Raw genomic sequence first — 17665 nt, 5'->3', positions numbered from 1 at the left:
TTAATATCTTATTTGTTATAAACGTCAAATGTGGTGGAATTCCTTTGAGAAGAGGGAAGGATGAGGCAGCTTGTAATTAAGTTGTGCAAGCAAATACATCTGTGCATGTGAGGTCTGTGCCTGGTTTTTGAAATCATGACTGAAAATAAGGTAATTCTCGTAGATGGCTAAGTTGATCCTCCCTGGGTTAGAAACAAGGCAACTAGCAGCAGTCTGCCCAAACATACTGTTTTGGGGGTTTCGTGTGCATCTTTGTCCTCCCTGAGGAGTCAAAGAGATGATATGGCTAAAATCAGAGTTCTGAAGCTTAATGTACTTCTGAGTGGACTAATTTAGGCAGTGATGAGTGGGGTTCTTTGTTCTTTCTGTTGTCTTTGTTATACTTCGGAGTGCGTTTTTCTTAAAAATTAATGTCAAGATGCGTGCATCTAGGATGATTAAATTAACTGGACTTCATGAAGTGTTAGCTTACTGTATCTTTTTTTAAATTTCCATGCAGAATTGACATGAAAATGTCTGATACTCAAGGTGGCTACAAACTTGATGAGGCACAAGCCATTTTAAGTGAAATGAAAGCTCTCAAGAAGGCCATCACATCAGGGGAGAAGGAAAAACAAGACCTCATTCAGGTATTGAAACAGGATGACTTTATAGTATTTTGTGTCGCCATTGCTATCAGATTGAATTTCTGAGAAGTAATTTCAGTATTTTGTATTTCAGATGTGTGACTGAGGTTTTTATTAACATAAATTAGTTCTGTATTGTGGTTGGACTGCAGCCTTTTTGTTCTTCCGATCCTGGAAATAAGAAGTATAAAATATAGCAACTAACAGTAGTAAGCACTTGCGTAGAGATGAGTGTTCGTCTCGGGGTTTATTGGTCAAGGATGAACCAGTGTGACTGTACAGCTGTCAAAGAGCAGATCTGGAGAAGCCACGAAAAGAGTGTGGCCCACTTGGTCTGCCACCTCCAGCAGAGAGCCTGTCTGTCCGGGCTAGACGGCGTGCTAATGCCTGTGGGCTGCTTCGTGCTGTGGGAGGTGCAGTCCAGCCGTGCCTGACCTCATGTTTGTGGGGTCTGAGTGCACACAGTAAACACGGTCAGATCTTAATCTGTAGTTTAGGCTAAAGCTGTGTAGCTGCTGAGGTACTTTGAGCAGAAATGAGCTCACCTCATGACTTTTTATGGTTTTAGAGCTTAGCCAGATTAAAAGACAGCTTTGTGAATGACAGAGGATCCCAGTCAGACCTGTGGGCCAGCAGCGTGTGCGTGGAAAGCTCCAGCCCTTCGTTACCCCGGCAGTACCTGGATGTCAGCTCCCAGACAGATGTTTCGGGAAATGTGAGTAATGCATGAGAAACCACGTGCATGTGGAGACATTCCTGTGAACTGTATGTAGTACTGCCTTAGTACGAGTTCCCAAGCATGGGCAAGTACCTATGAAATTATGCCTTCTCCTGGTTTAAACTTCAGTGTGACCTTCATTTTTGTGTGCAATGTTAATGTATCTAAAGGCAACCTGCTGTTTCCCCACGTTGCCTCTATTAGAACAACCCAGGTGGGACTAAAAGGGAAGGAAGTTTTATTTTGCCTGTAGGTGTAGCTTCTTATGGTACAAATATTCCCTAAGCTCTTTTATAGCAGTGATATGCTACTAGACAAGAAACATTCAGCAACTACGTATAGGCTAAGCTCTAATGAGGACTCTTCCCTTAAGAGTGCGTTTGGCTTTTAGTGTGTTACGCGTGAGAATGGTAGCATATGTGCAGATATTTTGATGCCATCAAACGTGAGTACTCATAAACCTTCAGTCCCACAAGTGCAACAAGATCATAACTGTCAGGTTGGTGCCAGCCTCAGCAAGGACTCGATCAGCGCTGTGGGTACATCGTATGTCTCCAGGACATCACAGAAGCCTCTCCTTTTCTTAGGGAGAGAATCTTTACTTAAACGTTTGCAGCCACTTTCAGTCAGGGCCACACAGGTGACTAAGATCTGCAGATTTGGGCATGATGGGATGTCCCTTGTCTTTAAGACTTTACAACCAAAGCAAGATGTCATCCAAAACAAAATGCAACGCAGCACTTAAAGATTGCAAACAGCATTTGAGAAGAAAGATTACAAAGCTATTTGTGCGTGCATGAAAATAGAAGCCCGAGATAGATGTGGTAGATTTTCTTTTTTGGATAAACTAGGCCAAAAAGAGCCTCTGAATCTTGTGGGGTTTTAAGTATTTGAAGCAATCATGAAAAATTTAATCAAAGGCAATATTTTCCTATTCTGTGTTTGGTTTAACTACTAAATGAGTTTGACAAGAGCAAGTGTAACTTGTAACATCATCAATTTCAATAGGGAATATCAAAAGAGGAGTGGTTACTAATTTGCTGATTTTGTATTTTGTATCTCAGTTTATTACCAGCAGCAATAATCAGTTGGCTGAGAAAGTGAGATTACGCCTTCAATATGAAGAAGCAAAGAGAAGGTAATTCTTTGGGCTGTTGTATCTTTTGGCTGTCACACAGTTTATTCTGAAGATACGTTTCACTAGTAAAGGTGCCACTCAGATTGAAACCCAGCGTTATTGCTAAATAAACATGGTAATTTTTGAGGAAGTGAGGCAGTAGGCTTTCTGGGCCAACGTTATCATTGAAGAAACAAATAACCATCCTAGAAATTACTGAGGAGTGACTAATACATGAAGAATTCAGTCTGGCCACACCTGTGGGGACATAAGTGGTTTTGCTGCCTGTTGCCAATGCTTCCCCATTCCTAACAAGGAGACTGTACTGCAAGGCATCTCCTTACCTTCTTCAAAATGAAATGAATGTTTGCATGGCTTTAAGTCAGATAAGGAGAAACGTATATTGTGTTAACACCTAACATATCAAAATATGGTCAATGACTGCAATTTCAAAGCTTGTCTGCTTATCTGTAAGAATGTAAGTTTTCACCCTTGCCCTCTGATCTGAGATGAATGAAGAAAAGATTTTAAAAATTCATATCTATTTAGCAGACTAATTTAGGCAAAAGTTTTCTGGGCTTTACTTTTTTAATAGATAATAGCTAACTCAACTGTTTAGAAAGTACGTGTATTTTTATGGATAAATACTCTAGTTAAATGAAAAACCACCAAGCAATATTTAGACTTTGGCTGGGCTAGTCGTTGTTCAGTGATGTAACCATCAGTGGTGGTGATTTCAATTTTAACTGCTCTAAAGGGACTTTGCAATTCCAGAAAAGCAAACTTCAGATGCATGGTACAATCTGTACTTGCGATGTGAAGAGAAGGATTTTTCTCCAGTCTCTGCTTAGAGATAAGAGCTTTAAGGCTGAGGTTACTCATAATGTTCTCATTTTAGTATATTGGCATGGTCAATAGGCCATGTTTCTCAGTGGCATCAAATTTGATCTGTATCTGTGGCAGTTGTCAAAGACTGTGTGTGCCCAGCTGCTTTTTGACATGAGCTTACACTTTTCTTCCTAGGTGGAGCAATTTTATCAGAACTGTCTATTTTGCCAATGCAAGATGAACATCTACCTTGACATTCAAATCTTTCTGTGTCTTTTTAAAACAACATTAATATTATTAACACCCCCCCCAAGGCATTAGTTAATTTTTCAATGTTAAAACTGCTCTTTACTTTAAAGCTTTGCTCAAGATTGCAGTTTAATTCACACTGACTTTACATCTTGAGATTGAAGTGGAGCACTCTTACTTTAGCCTATATCTTTTCCAAGGAGGGGCGAGTGAATAATGACAAACCTGAGAAGATAATTAATATGCTCTTTAAAAAGAGACAAGACTTTATAAAGGCAGCACAATAGTTCATTTGAAGTAATGATGAAGGGCATATAACACCGTCTTGCAGTTGAAGGTTTGATACCTCATGTCTGTCTTAGATTATCTATAGATTTTCTCAGAGTTTAAAAAAACATTATCATGAAGAAAGATGGGTCTGAATAGGCATGAATAATCGATGCTAAAATGAAAAGATCTTCCGCTATCAGAGCACTGTGGTTTTGGCGTAGTCTTTAGCAGGAGCCGCAGAAACAAATACCTTAACTGGTTTTAAGCTGGAACAATACTGTGGATATAGTGACTCACAAGGAACCTTCTGCTCCTGTGAAAATTCCTCCTTGTGATGTTAGAAGTGTTTCCTGTCCCCACAGCACAATATTAAAATGTTCCAAAAACACAACAGAAGAGCAAGTACTTTGCCCATGCATGTATTATGAAGGGAGCCAAATGGTGGAAATACGTTTGTCTTATTAGCTCTGCATTATCCAGAAAGGTAAAACTTAAGGCCTTGAAATCAAGGTGATCCCATATTGATTAGGTTGGAACGACTAGATTTATAAAGGGCTGGTGATTTTGAAAGTGGACTGTAGCAGACACTGTTTATAGTATTGTTGTGGACCAGGCTAAAGCCACAGGTGTAGGTGAATATCCTGCTGAACCTCCCCACACCAGAGCTGTCAGGGTACAATTCTGCGTGTTCCCTTACCCACCACTACGTTCTTTTCTTTCACGACTCGGTGAGGTGAGAGCCCTAGGGCAGATAATGTTAAACACGCAAAAAAGAACAAAGGGCAACCACAGTGACAAACCTTTAGCTTAATTCGTTTGGAAGCTGATAATGGGTATCATGTCAAAAGAGATGTCAGTGCTACATCTTAACACCGAGATAGCTACTGCAGCATAAATGTAATCAGAGATGCAACTAAATTATGTTGTACAGTTTCAGACATATAGTAGTAGCTCAGTGGAGTAGCATTTGCACTCTGTGCACTGTTTTAGTTCCTTCAACAGTTAAACTTTCAGCTTGGGTTTTGTGTGAACTAGTGGTAACTCTGGGCTTTTAAAAGTATATTTTATAATCTCCTAAAATGGAATATTTCGATGTCACATTTAGCAGCATTGCAACTATGGTGGGTATTTGACTGGTCAGTTTTTAGACCATACTTCCCACTCTGATTTTTTGTTTTCTGAAGAACAGAGCCTGATCTGATATAGGATCATTAAATACTGGTTGTGGATGCATATCTTAATGTACACTTCTATGGAGATGCATGTGCTCTGAACGATCTCCAAAGAGACTAAAAATTTTGTGTTATGCCTATATCACAGATAAACTTTCCCCAGTAAAAAAAAAAATGATACTTGATATGACAATGAATAAATCATCTAACTATCTTTTCCAGGTAAGAAGAAAACAGTTAAATAAAACTTGAGCTTCCTGTTCTGTATTTTGTTCAGTCTTGCAAGCTAGTGGCCATTCAGAAAGACTGTGTGACCTGAGCCCAGTATTGCTGGTTTCTTTGCAATGCAAACCTAGCATGGCTCAGCAATGACATAGTTCAGACTCGGTCAGTGAATGCTGAAGGACTGGAGTTTTCAGCCAAATGCCAGACAGTCTGCAAAGCATTTATTTTATAATGATGCTGTTTTATTGGAAAAATAGAATACATAAACCTCCTTTTAACTGAGAAGGGGAAAAAGAATGATCATTTACAAAGGGTAAAACTTGAGGTTATTTTAACAAAGCTGTTAGACTCGGAAATGCATAGAGAACAAATTCCAGTGGAAAAGCCATATCCATGCAAATGAATGCCAAAAGTGATCAGATTAATGCCAACCAATCCTCTTAAACTCATATCCCTTCAAAATGCACAGAGGAATTCTTGGATTATGAATTAATGCCACTGTTAATTCTTCATCGGAGCACAGTGTTGCACTTAATCAGGCACTCAAAAACAAAACAGCTCCTAAGACGACCTAAAAATAGTTTAGCTGAATATCTATCAATTATGGAACTTTAATTAGAATAAGCAACCTGCTGTGGGAAATGGGTTTACAGAAAATGAGGCTTCTCCTCAGAAAGGTGATCTCTAGTCTATCTCTTGTGATGGAGGAGGCAGGTCAGTCTGTGTGAGCCTAATCCTTCACAGGCTCTCTCGGAGCTCGAGTTCCTCTTGGCCTCCGGAGCTTGGAAGACAAAGCTTTATTCTTCAAGGCCATTCAGCAGTCGTGTAGCTGCTGCTGCCCAGATCTGCATCTTATTACTTACTCCACACACTTTGATTTTGCTGGTTGGCATTCAGTTTGCTCTGTGCCTGCATGTATGCTGGTTTGCTGGAGGAAGTGTGCACCGTCCTGTGTACTTCTGTAGCATAAACCGAATTCTAGAAAGAGATAAATCCACATTAGTACCCACAACTACTTGTTGTGCCCAATTTAAGTCCAGTAATTCTGTCACCAGATCACAAAGCCCTTTTCAAAGGGAGATGAATATGGGACTTTCATTTTACATGTACAGCATTTCACTTCCATTTCTTATGTATTTACTAAACCTGAGTGAGAGATTAACCTGAGTTAATCACATGAAGGGGCATATACGCCTTGGCTCTCTGGTCTTCAGTCAGGTGAATTATTTTTGCAAATATCTTGCCTCATATTGCAAGATACTTTTTCTCCTTGTTTGCCTTCTAAGCTTTTGTAATTTCTGCACCCCAGCCCGTTCTGCCCTCCCCATTCCCTGCTCCCCACTCGATCATTTTTGGTTGTGTGAGTTCCAGAATGCAAGTCCTTGGTAACTCTTACTCAACTTCAGCTGTACTGTTGTTTCTCACCAAACTTCCCTGATCACCCCATCAGGTCATGAGGAGTTGTAGGTCAGTGAGTTCAAAGCAGACAGCGTCCTTTGGGAAAACTGACATTACTGCCTTTGGTTCTGTATCCTGGCCTGCTGCTGGTTTTTTGCTTCCCTCTGTATGTTGCATTGCAAAGTTGATCATTTGTGGAGCTAACTGAGCAGTTCAGATATTTGGGAAATTGGGAATAGGCAGATAGTTGGAGTGAGCAGCCTCCTTACCTGCCATGAGCTGTCCTCTCCTCTGCTGTCAATCAAAACTCTTGCTAAATTCTAAATCTGTATTGCTGTTGCTTTTAGTAGTCATCTTCCTGCTTGAGATAGTGTGGTGCTGAAGGATTAGTGATACAGACTTTAAAGTGAAATCTGGAATGATACCTCTAATGAAAATAGACTTTAAATTTCATGCAAATAAGTGGCTCTGGATTTAGGCAGGATCATATTGCCTCTTCGACTCTTTGCCTCCTCAGGTGCATGTTGCACCAGAAGTAGTGCAGCTCTTTAATCTGTCCAAAAGGCTTAGTGTTGAGTCAATAGTTGGATTCTTCTAGTAGCAACATGCATATGATTAACTTGCTCATTGTAGAGACAAAATTAGTTTCTAAATTTTTGAGTAGCCACTGATCTTTATCAGCCTATCTGAATCGTATACGGAGAGTGTACAGTTCTTTTCCATAAAACTGGTTAAAGATCAGATATTTACTGCATGATACTCTCCACACGAGGTACTATGAGCTGTAAGACTTATGAAACACCCTATGGTATATCTGACAGCTTTTTTCGAGATCCAGAATTTCTGTTATACTATTCCCTGACTGGTGGACTCTGCAGGTTAGCTAGAGACTTAGCTTACCATTGGGAGCAAACCTGAGTTAAAATCCCATTCTGCGTGTCAGCCTCCTGGCAGTGCCATCACTTGACAGCACCCTGGTAAGGAGGGCGAGGGTGAGGGTGAGGGTAGTTGTCCCTGAGCTGAGAGTCTTCTTCAGGGCAATGGAAGATGTGGTTGGTCGTGGTGCACCTTTGTGTGTCTGGAGCGGTAGCTCAGACACTTCTCATGGAATAACTGCTTTTTTTTTTGCTGCAGAATAGCAAACCTGAAAATACAACTGGCTAAGCTTGACAGCGAGGCCTGGCCTGGTGTGCTGGACTCTGAGCGGGATCGTCTAATATTAATTAATGAGAAGGAGGAGCTTTTAAAAGAAATGCGATTTATTAGCCCCAGAAAATGGACTCGAGGAGAGGTGGAGAGACTGGAGACGGAGAGAAGGCGCCTAGAGGAGGACCTTCAGGCTGCTAGAGACACTCAGAGCAAAGCTCTAACTGAGAGGTAGGTTACTGGGCATAGGACGGAGCTTGCCTTGTTGGACAAGAGGTGACTGGGAACAAACAGCAACATCTCCTGGCTGAATGCTGATAGCAGTGTGCCCTCAGAGTTCCAGGAGACCATTTCTACTTACAAGGTTTCTGAAATCATTTCCCAAAAGAAACCGCCTGCAAGTCTTACTCCCGAAGTGGGGAAAGGTTGTTGTTGTTCCTACAAAGGGATGCTGTATGAGAATGTAAGAAATGCTCAAAATAGCCCAGAATAATGTTAGTGTACTATAATGTTTCTGTATGCAGCCAGCTCCTCGCAGCAGCTTCTACAGTTGCTTGTGCAGTCTGGAGCTTGGTAAATGTCAACAGATGGAATTCTAAATTTTTAAAATTTGTTGTTTGTTCTGAGCATCCTTGTATGTGATTCCTGTAGGAACTGGTATTTGACAGGGCTGTGGGAGTTGCATGGAATATCCTGTGAATCTGAAGTAGCTGAAAAAATGCCAACTATTCTCCCTAATTTTACTTGTGTTGCAGGGGAAGATCTCATGGGAATGTACAGTGAGGATGCACTAGGCATTGTCTACAAGCGCTTTACAGTCTGGATGTTTTAATGTGGGTGGCTATGGCAATGTTACTTTTAGCTGCAGTCTCTTGAATATATAGGGAATAGGCGTGTTGCATTCACTCGCTCTGTGGCTCCGTATTTTCATTTCTTCTACAAGCTCAGTGTCCAGACTACACCAACTTTCTACATAGTCTTTTCATGGTTTTATCAGGCTGGAAAAAATGTAGGCATCCCAGATGTTTCAGCTGCAGGACTTTTACCAGCCTGAAGTATCTGCAGTTTGATAAATGTTTCTGGTCTTGCTGCAAGACGAACACTTCCATTTGTGATTTTTAGGAATATGGTCCTATTCTAGTGTGCCAAAGAAATGGCCTGTTTCTGGAGAAGGATTTCTTGTCCGAAGGCCTGTTAAGTTAGAGAATGAGCACCCAAGTGCACATGTTTGTGTCTCAAACCAATTCAGGTGTGAAATAAAACTGAGATGTTGCTAAAGTCTGTAAAGCTGTAATGAGATGGTTAATAACTAAATCACGTAAACCTGAGTCATCCATGGGCCTTACTGAAAGCAAATGAAAGCATTTACACCTTTATTAGCACAGTAGGTATAAGAACACAATAGTGTATAGCAAGCAAAATCTGCTGGACTTTTTTTAAGGCCTGATCCTAGAAACATTAACTTTTATAGTACTAGCTGTAATTATTTTCCCTGTTGTGAACGGTTGCAGGATTGAGTTCCATGTTGTAAGAGTATTGGAAGTTGGTAAATACCTACGCATCTCGACCAAATTCTGTCCCATGTTATACTATGTATTATTCTTAACTTTCGTAGGATTTCATAGAAAAAATAGAATTTTCCTATACTCCTCATTTTAAATAGTAAATGCTGCTTTAGCTCATCTTTTTCTTCTATCTTGTCTTAGATTGAAGTTGAATAGCAAAAGAAATCAGCTAGTCCGAGAGCTGGAAGAAACAACACGATTAGTTGCAATGTTGCACACTCAGCTGAAAAGGTATGTAACCTTTTACAGAAGTTGTAGGTGCTTTAACTGCACATGGTGTAATTGCCTTTCTCTGCTAACCATTTCATCTCCCAGCTGAGAGGTCTAAACAGCCTTTCAGGTGTAGTTGTAACGTAAGACCCCTGTGTAGTCAATGGAAAGAGAAGCCTCGAGGATTATACATCCCACTCAGTTTAGATGGATGCTTTAGAATGGGATAAATAACCTTGTGGTGGTGCCTCTGTATGACAACAGAAGGAGTTTCCGCAATCCCTTCTATTTTGGACATGTAACGTTTAGGTGACTAACGATAGCTGAGATTTTTTTACTAATGTTTGAATTACTGAAGTATTATATTAATAAGTATGTTAAAGACAGCTTAACACTTCACGCAGCAAGTGAAGTGAATCTTAGTAATGCAACTACTCGTTAATGTATGAGTGTCATGATAATATTTCTCTAAATTAATTCCAAGTGCTGTTGCTTGCAGTGTAGGCAATGTATTGAGATATCCCTGAGTCTGTTGCGGTGCATGTGGTATATAGAAATGTTTCTGCAGTCGTAATGTGGTCTGGTTGTTCAGGCTGTAGTTTTGGAAGAGCATAGGATTACTGTTTCCAGACAAATGCATGACTGCAGACAGTAAGTCCAAATCATCATTAGCTAAAACTATATTTTTATCTTTTTGATTAGGAAGAAAGTTTGGTGGGGTTTTTGTTTGGTTGAGGTTTTTCCTATTAGAGTGTACTGAACTTACTCTGTTTGTAGCTTCTGCTCCACTTGGATTCTGTTCCATTTTGTGAAGATGACACCAAAAAGACTGGAAAATCATAGTGCAAGACTGACATGTAAATAAGCCACCATGGAGAATAGCTATCTGTGATGCTCTTATGCAGTGGAAAAGCATATTTTCATTTCGTCTAGCTGATTAGGGATCTTTTGAGGTGACCAAGAAGCATGTGAAACTAATTTCTTCCTAACTATGTGCCCAGTGTTCTTGGCATGCTCCTTCATAAGAATAAGCGTTTGTTATTAACCCCATAATGCAAAATGTCTGGCATTCAAAGGTATGCACAAAATGAAGTTGAGCCCAGTTTGTTGATAGGGAAAAAATTAATTAAAAACCCCTCCTTTTTGATTGTGAAATACACTGTCAAGCTGTAAATTTATTAGTCCTTGCCAGATCTATATATACTGCCAAAATGCAAAAACATTTGTCATGTTTCACCCAAAAGCTTTTTTGAACAAACATCATGCAGTGCACATGTGTCATACAAATGCAGAAGCCATTTTGTGCCAAAATTATACTAAATTCTGCATACTTGCCTTTTTCACATAAGGTCATGGGCATAATTATACGAATGCAGCTTCTAGCTTTTACCCCATAAATAATAAATAAGAGATTATTAGGCTTATTAACATCCTCACTGTTTTTCAGTGGGGCAACTTAAGCCACTTATACATATGCAGAAAATTTTCAATAGCTAATCCACATCTGGAGTGAGGGTTAAGAATCTTTAAACGGTCAGTAACGAGCAACGTATTTAATATCTGGAGCAGGAGCATTGGTTTAAATGGAATTTCTAGGGATGGTATACATTGTAGTCGGTACTGCAGGATATGTTGGGTCTTCTGAGCAGAAAACAGTGTGCTGTGGTGTCTGGGCTTTCTCATCTGAACAGACTTCTATTCAGCACCTGCTTAAAATTAATTTTGCTGTCAGTTATGTTCTGAAACTGGATCTCTAGAGATAAATAATTTGTGTAAACTGGTTTCACAGCCCAGCCCCAACTCTTTCCCTTGCTCTCCTGGCCCTGGATTCCAGTAGCAGTCTTTCACGTAGGTAAATGCTGCCAGTTTTCTGGTAACTGCTGGCTGTTGTGATCTCTGAGGGCCAGCTCCAGGCAGCTGTGATATCGCCTTTTGGCTGGGGTTCCAAGATTGAGGCAAATGGAAGAAAATTTCCATACGGACAGACAGTTGGTGGCAATAACTTCATCTTCTTGCATGGGCCTTGTTGGTTTTTGTGGTCTGCTTTGGAGATTAACAGGAATTAGAGATTTTTTTCCAGACAGATGTGGGAGGAGAACGTTATCACTAATTTTAATTTATCTGAAACAATTCTTTAGAGTTGTTTTGGCTAAACAAGGACTCTTACGAGGTTGATATGGTGAGTGGAAAAATGTGTATGAACTATATTATTTTTCTTGAAAAGTGACCCAACTTTTCCACTGGGTAGACTGCGGTTCAGGATTGTTGTGGGGACTAATGCATATGGCCTAAGCTAACAAAGCAAAATGGGCTTAGAGATTTGGTGACATTGCAGTGTTTTCCTGAGAAATCAGGAGGTACAGTGTAATGGTTTTCTGACTTGTTTCCTTCAGTCTCTCCACCAGCATGCTTTCCCTGTCTTCGAGCAGCAGCCCTGGTTCTCTTGCATCTAGCAGAGGATCTCTTGCCACCTCTAGCCAGGACTCGTCCACCTCAGCCAGTTTCACTGATCTCTACTACGAGCACCTGGAGCAGTTGGAGCAGTTGGACTCGGACTATCAAAACAAGCTTGACTTGCTTTTAGAAGGAGCCACTGGATTTAGACCATCAGGCTGTATCACCACTATTCATGAAAACGAAGTAGCGAAAACACACAAAGCAGATACCACCAGTCGCATACAGGCTCTGAGATCGTTGTCTGGTACTCCAAAATCCATGACATCGCTATCTCCAAGGTCATCTCTCTCTTCTCCATCTCCACCTTGCTCTCCACTGGTGATAGACCCACTCCTAACTGGTGATGCCTTTTCAAGCCATATGGATTTTGATGATGCAGAGATAAGTACAAATCTCTCAGAACTCACCCTAAACACTGGGAGTGGCAACTGTAGACTGGAAGAGCCTAGAGCAGGAGATAAACATCTAGGTCAAGGTATGGTAACAAACTATTTGCATGCACATGCATGCATTTATTTTTAATGTAGTTTATAAAGCATTGAGAAGCAAGTATTTCAAAAGCTGTCAGTCATCTTCATATCTTTGTGTTGAAAAGTGTATTCAACTGTGTGTTCTGCCTTGTTTGGGAGAAAGAGTTATTTGAATTTGTACACAAAAAATGCTGCTGATCTGATGAGTCTTGCAGAAGGCTGTATCTAGGTGTGGTTTTAGTGTACTTGTATGCATGTGTACAGAAATTACAGGGATTTAATATGCAAATATAAGTGGTTATGGTGGGATGCCTGGTTTAATTTGGCACTTAACTATTCAGAATGTCGTCTAGTGTTTTGGGTCTGAAATTGGGAGGCATGTAATGCCATATTGACACAAACTTTTTGACCAAGCTTTTGAGGAAGACTGGGAAAAGCATTTAGTTTAATAGTTAACAAATGGTAATAAAAATCTTTCCCTGCCACCTCAGCATACACAACATCTTGCTCTGGTTCCCAGTAAATCATTGGCAATGAATTTATTAACTTCAGCTGAGCAGACATGTCAAGGCTGTGCTTGCATTTCTGCTGTTTTGAGGGGGATGGTCTCTTAGCAACAAAAACGTGTTTAGATTGTGAGCAGGATAAAATAAGACATTTGGAGATAGTGGATGTTCTCATACATGCATATGGCTTATTGGTGGGTGGGAAGGGTTCATCCCTTTTTAGAACGATGGCCCTGCTGAAGTGGGTGGAAAGCAGTAGGCAGCAGCCAGGGCACTCGTGCTAGGGCCTGTCTGAAGCCCTTGCGCCTGTAGTTGGGTTAAATCCAATGGAGATGAGTGAAATGACTGGATTTGTAACTGCAGTGAAGAAGAGCTTTAAAGGCAGTATAAACGTGCAGACTGTAGTCGTATGAACCAGCAGTGCGGTTTGTTTCTGGTTTTCAAAGGATTATAAAACAGCCTATGTGAATAAAGGGAACTAGCACCATGTTACCACTGCCTTCTGCATTAGGCTGATACTATTTAAAATACAATAAAAGACATGAGTGCAGTTCCTCGCTTTTGAGCGACCATTTTCCTACAAGCCAAAGGTATTATGCATTTGAGTAGGAAACAGTAATTATTCTTATTAGAACTGGGTGCTGATTAGCTTTAACCTTTTTAGCTCTTCAAGATTTGTCAAGGCTGTTGAAGTGAAGGCTCAGGTGTTAAGGAGATTAAGTGATTATTACTGTTAGCCAGTCAGCAGACAAAATAATCACCATAAGTAGTTTATTTCAGGGCAATAATGAGATGAGATTTTACTCCTCAGGCATTTTGTGGGGGGTTCAGTGTAACACCCGAAACACGGTGGCTGGATCTGGGGTGGTCAGTACTTGGCCTCGTGGGCAAAGCACGCTCACGTGTTCCTCTAAGTAGAGCTGAATAGTATATGTCTGAGAGATTTGCTTTTTGTTTCTGTTAGAAAATGTCCCTGTACCTTTGAGGCTGAAATAAGGTTTCCTCTCTTACCTGAGTGATACCCGAGTGATGTAGGTGAAACTAATAGCAAAACCTGGAATCTGGGAGAGTCTGGCATTCTCTGAGGAAATGGCGCAGATGTGAGGACAGTGCACGACATGGTTCTTCAAGGCCTTGTCATGGTGTGTCCAGGAGAGCCCATGGAAGGGGAAATGGCAGCAAGCGAAGAGCAAACTTTAAATTCTTGATATGAGTGGAAAAAAAGGTGAAAAAACATAGGAAGTGCTATCTGCCTGCTTGGAAATATAGAATAGAGTTGAGTCATTTCTGAACTCTTCCATAACCTTTTTTTAGTGTGGTACCTCTTTAGAGACTTAGAAAATCCAAATTTTGTGTTAATTAGCCACATGAAAAAGTTACAGGTTCTGTGTATGTAAGACTTGCAGAGCTGAGCTTCCAAGTCCTTTGCAAAAAAGGTAAGGAAAAGGATGGCTGCATGATGAATCCTTTTCAGGGAACCCGTTCATCTTTATTCGGGTTTACACTTCAGCATTCTGCTGTACAAACATACCCACTTCGTTGCTGGGTTTTGTGCACCCTCTGTATTCGCCCCCCTTGGCCGCAAGGTTCTTGGCTGAAGTGGTCAAAAATGAAAACTTTCTGGGCTGAAATGAGGAAATGACAAGGGCAATTGAAGGAGAAAAAGTTGAGCCTGCTGGAGTCTTACCTGCGGTGTCCTTCCTGGAAAGGAAGCCTGATGCAGAGGGATTCCTGGAGTGGCATTTCTGGGAGCAGTGCATAAAACTCAACTTGATCTAGAAAGCCAGCCAGTGGGGAAGAAATCATTTTCATATTAAAACCATGGAATGGGGGGTACAAAGCGGCACTGAGGAAAAAAGTGACAGAGTTCTGACTCTGCCCGCATACCTACAGCAGAGCCCAGGGTAAGTGGAGTACAGCAGGGGCCAGGCCCTTGCACGCGGCGGGAGGGAGGATGGATTAAACTGTGAATGCCGGTATTAAATGGATCCATTTGTTTCAGTTAATGACTCATATATTGTGTTACAGATGCTAACTGTTATTCATGTGGTTTGACCCAAGGGGAAAAGGTCTGGACGTTTATTTATGTCCAACAGTTCCATGGGAATACCAAGATGAAAATACCATTCAGCGGTGGTGTCAAAAACATGGATAAATGGGCCCAAATTGCACGTGCACTCAATATATTGGGGTTACCTGTAGCACCCTCTACTGTTGACTGTCGAAAAAGTCCTTACATTATTCCATAACCCTATGTTGAGCTTGCACACTTTTTGCACCAATGTTTTTTCAAACGTGTTTTTAATTCTTTAAGTGGCTTTGAGACCGTGCAAAAAACACCCCGCAAACCGCTTTGTAATAAAGAAAATATGGGGTGGAAACCATATATTGGTTTGGGGGCAGGTGCTTTCCTACGGGACCGCATCTGAAAGATGAAAGCCCCTTGGAGAGGAGTGCGTTGCCACACCGGCTATGGGGTACTGCCGCTCCCAGCGAGACAAGGCAGCACCTCCGGGCCCTTGGAGCGGGTGCCCCAAAGCCCTGCCAGAGAGGGGGAGCCGAGAGCTGGGTGCGTCCCAGCCCTCGTTAGCCACCTTGGCAGACAGAGTTCGCCAGACTCTCAGCTGAAGCATATCTCTGCAGAAATGTGATAGTTCAAGTGAAAAGATGCAGAATTTACTGAAGTTTCCAGGGCATATCTTTCCCCATTCTGTAGCACAAGACATCAAAGTGAGATAACACCTCCATGCAAAACTCCTTGCTTCAACTTCCCCAGTTTCTCTTCCCTATCTCCTTTTCCCTGCACTCCTGCATGTGGCTGCTACTTTGAATCCTATAATGTCTCTTTCTCTCCGTGTTTAGCAGTTAACCTGGTCTTTCTGGACCCATCTTCTGTCCTGCGTACGTCCTTTTGAGTTCAGGGGTAGGCGGGTGTACTTTTTGTGCTGTTTCCCCTCCTTGAAGCTAAACTTTTGCTATAAGCTCTCCAGGTGGGATATACCCCTCAGCATAATCCATGCTTGGGCAGAGCTTGGGCAGCAGCGTTCGCCTCGCTGCTGCTCTCTGGGTAGCTAGGACCAGAAGGCCGACTGCCTGCTTAAGAGTGATTTACAGAGAACTGTTTTATTGGTTCATATTTATAACTTCACTGGAATTCACAAGTTCTGCTTCTTCTGCATGTTGCCTATCTTGTCATGGGTACCTCCCTGCCCTTCAGGTGCTTTGAAAGCCTCTGCTCCTGTTGCCTGCGAGGACCTGCACCCATGGAGGTGCCGGGGTGGCCAGTTGTAAGGCACCCAGCACAACCGGTGTGTAACCTCAGCCTGTGGGTACACTACTGCAGGACCCAAGTATTAAATGGGCATTGACTGTGCAATGAAGCCCTGCTCTCACCTCCACCAGATAAGCTGTTCCTCTGGTTGCCCAGGGGCTTTTTGTTCTCCAGGGCAGTCGGGCACGTTCCTGAAGCACTAACTTGACGGTGGCTGTTGAGCACAGCCCGCCTACCTGTGTCCTCTCTGTCTTCAGAAACGTGCTGTTGCTTAACAATACTTGCGTGGGGAAAAAATGCAATACAAGGGGAGGATAAGAAAAAAGCTGCTCCTGATTCAGAGAGTTCGTTTTCATTAACGCCTGTTTTTGATTTTCCTCTGTGCTTTTCCGATAGGTATAAATACAGCTGGCGGGACGGCACTGAAGGTGGCGTGTGTGTCAGCTGCAGTGTCTGATGAATCTGTTGCTGGAGATAGCGGGGTATATGAGGCGTCTGTACAAAGGTAGACATCAGATCTCTCTCTAGCAAGAAGCCAATGATTCAGCTTTGGACACAGGAGTCAGCTGGAATAATGCTGGTTATGATTTTTTCTGTAATTTGGTGGCTAAAGTTCTCAATCTCAGATTTCTTAATACTTCTGAAAAAACTATGAGCAGGTTGAATTTGATTATGAAAATGACCCATGCTTCCCATAATAGAAGTAGCCGAAAGCAAGCTCGCAGAGAACTGTTTGAACAGCTGGTCTATTTGTGAAAGTGCTGGTAAGCTGCGACTGCTGCGTTGACGGGGGTAGCGGAGCCATCTGGCAGGTGTAAAGTTCCCTTCCTGTCAGTCAGCCGTTCTGGTGTCAATGACAGCCCTCAGTCAGCATGAGAGGGCTTTGGGATGTTTAAGGAAGATAGCAGAAGCACCTTGAGCTGCCTCACGGGTGTGTACGTGCTGCGATGCAGCTCCCGAGTGCTTGGATCCAGTATGTGATTTCTGCGGGACTTCTCCCCCTAAGTGCGTAGCTTATAGCCAGCGCTGGGCGTCACTGCTCCTGCTGCTTGCTAAAGCTATCTGGGGTGGTTTGACAGAAAGTTCGCTGGAAGGTACTGATCTTATTGATACCTGGTTTGGCGGCATCTAACATGGATTTTCTTACTATTTTATTGGCATTGAGATGAATTATGGGGTCATTTGTTGCAAGACACAATTGCAGAGGTGAAAAATTGCTCATCTCTTATCTCCCCCCATCCATTCATTATCTTCATTAATTCTCTAGATAAATGAGTAATTTTTTATGTTTACAGCACAATTCACTTTGACAAGAACGTGCAATGCTTCTGTGTAGTAGACCTCATGGGCGCAAGCCAGGCAGTCAGACAGTGGGGTGTCTTAGGGCCTCTATGTCCCCTCAACGGGATAAGGAGCTCTGCAGAGAGGGGAGGAGGG

General features: G+C 41.9%; 1 protein-coding gene across 1 annotated transcript in view; it reads left to right on the top strand.

The window, feature by feature from the left end:
- The window catches only part of WWC1 (WW and C2 domain containing 1), a 73376-nt gene that overhangs the window by 42717 nt on the left and 12994 nt on the right, over positions 1-17665 (top strand). Inside the window, exons 6-12 of the mRNA XM_075164116.1 lie at positions 500-629; positions 1195-1341; positions 2409-2482; positions 7738-7980; positions 9456-9545; positions 11918-12456; positions 16625-16733. Of these exons, the coding sequence (XP_075020217.1) occupies positions 500-629; positions 1195-1341; positions 2409-2482; positions 7738-7980; positions 9456-9545; positions 11918-12456; positions 16625-16733 (1332 nt within the window). The remainder of the gene's footprint in view (positions 1-499; positions 630-1194; positions 1342-2408; positions 2483-7737; positions 7981-9455; positions 9546-11917; positions 12457-16624; positions 16734-17665) is intronic.

This window comes from Calonectris borealis, chromosome 15 (assembly GCF_964195595.1).
Source record: "Calonectris borealis chromosome 15, bCalBor7.hap1.2, whole genome shotgun sequence".
Taxonomy (NCBI): Eukaryota; Metazoa; Chordata; class Aves; order Procellariiformes; family Procellariidae; genus Calonectris; species Calonectris borealis.
This window is presented reverse-complemented; position numbering and strand designations above follow the sequence as displayed.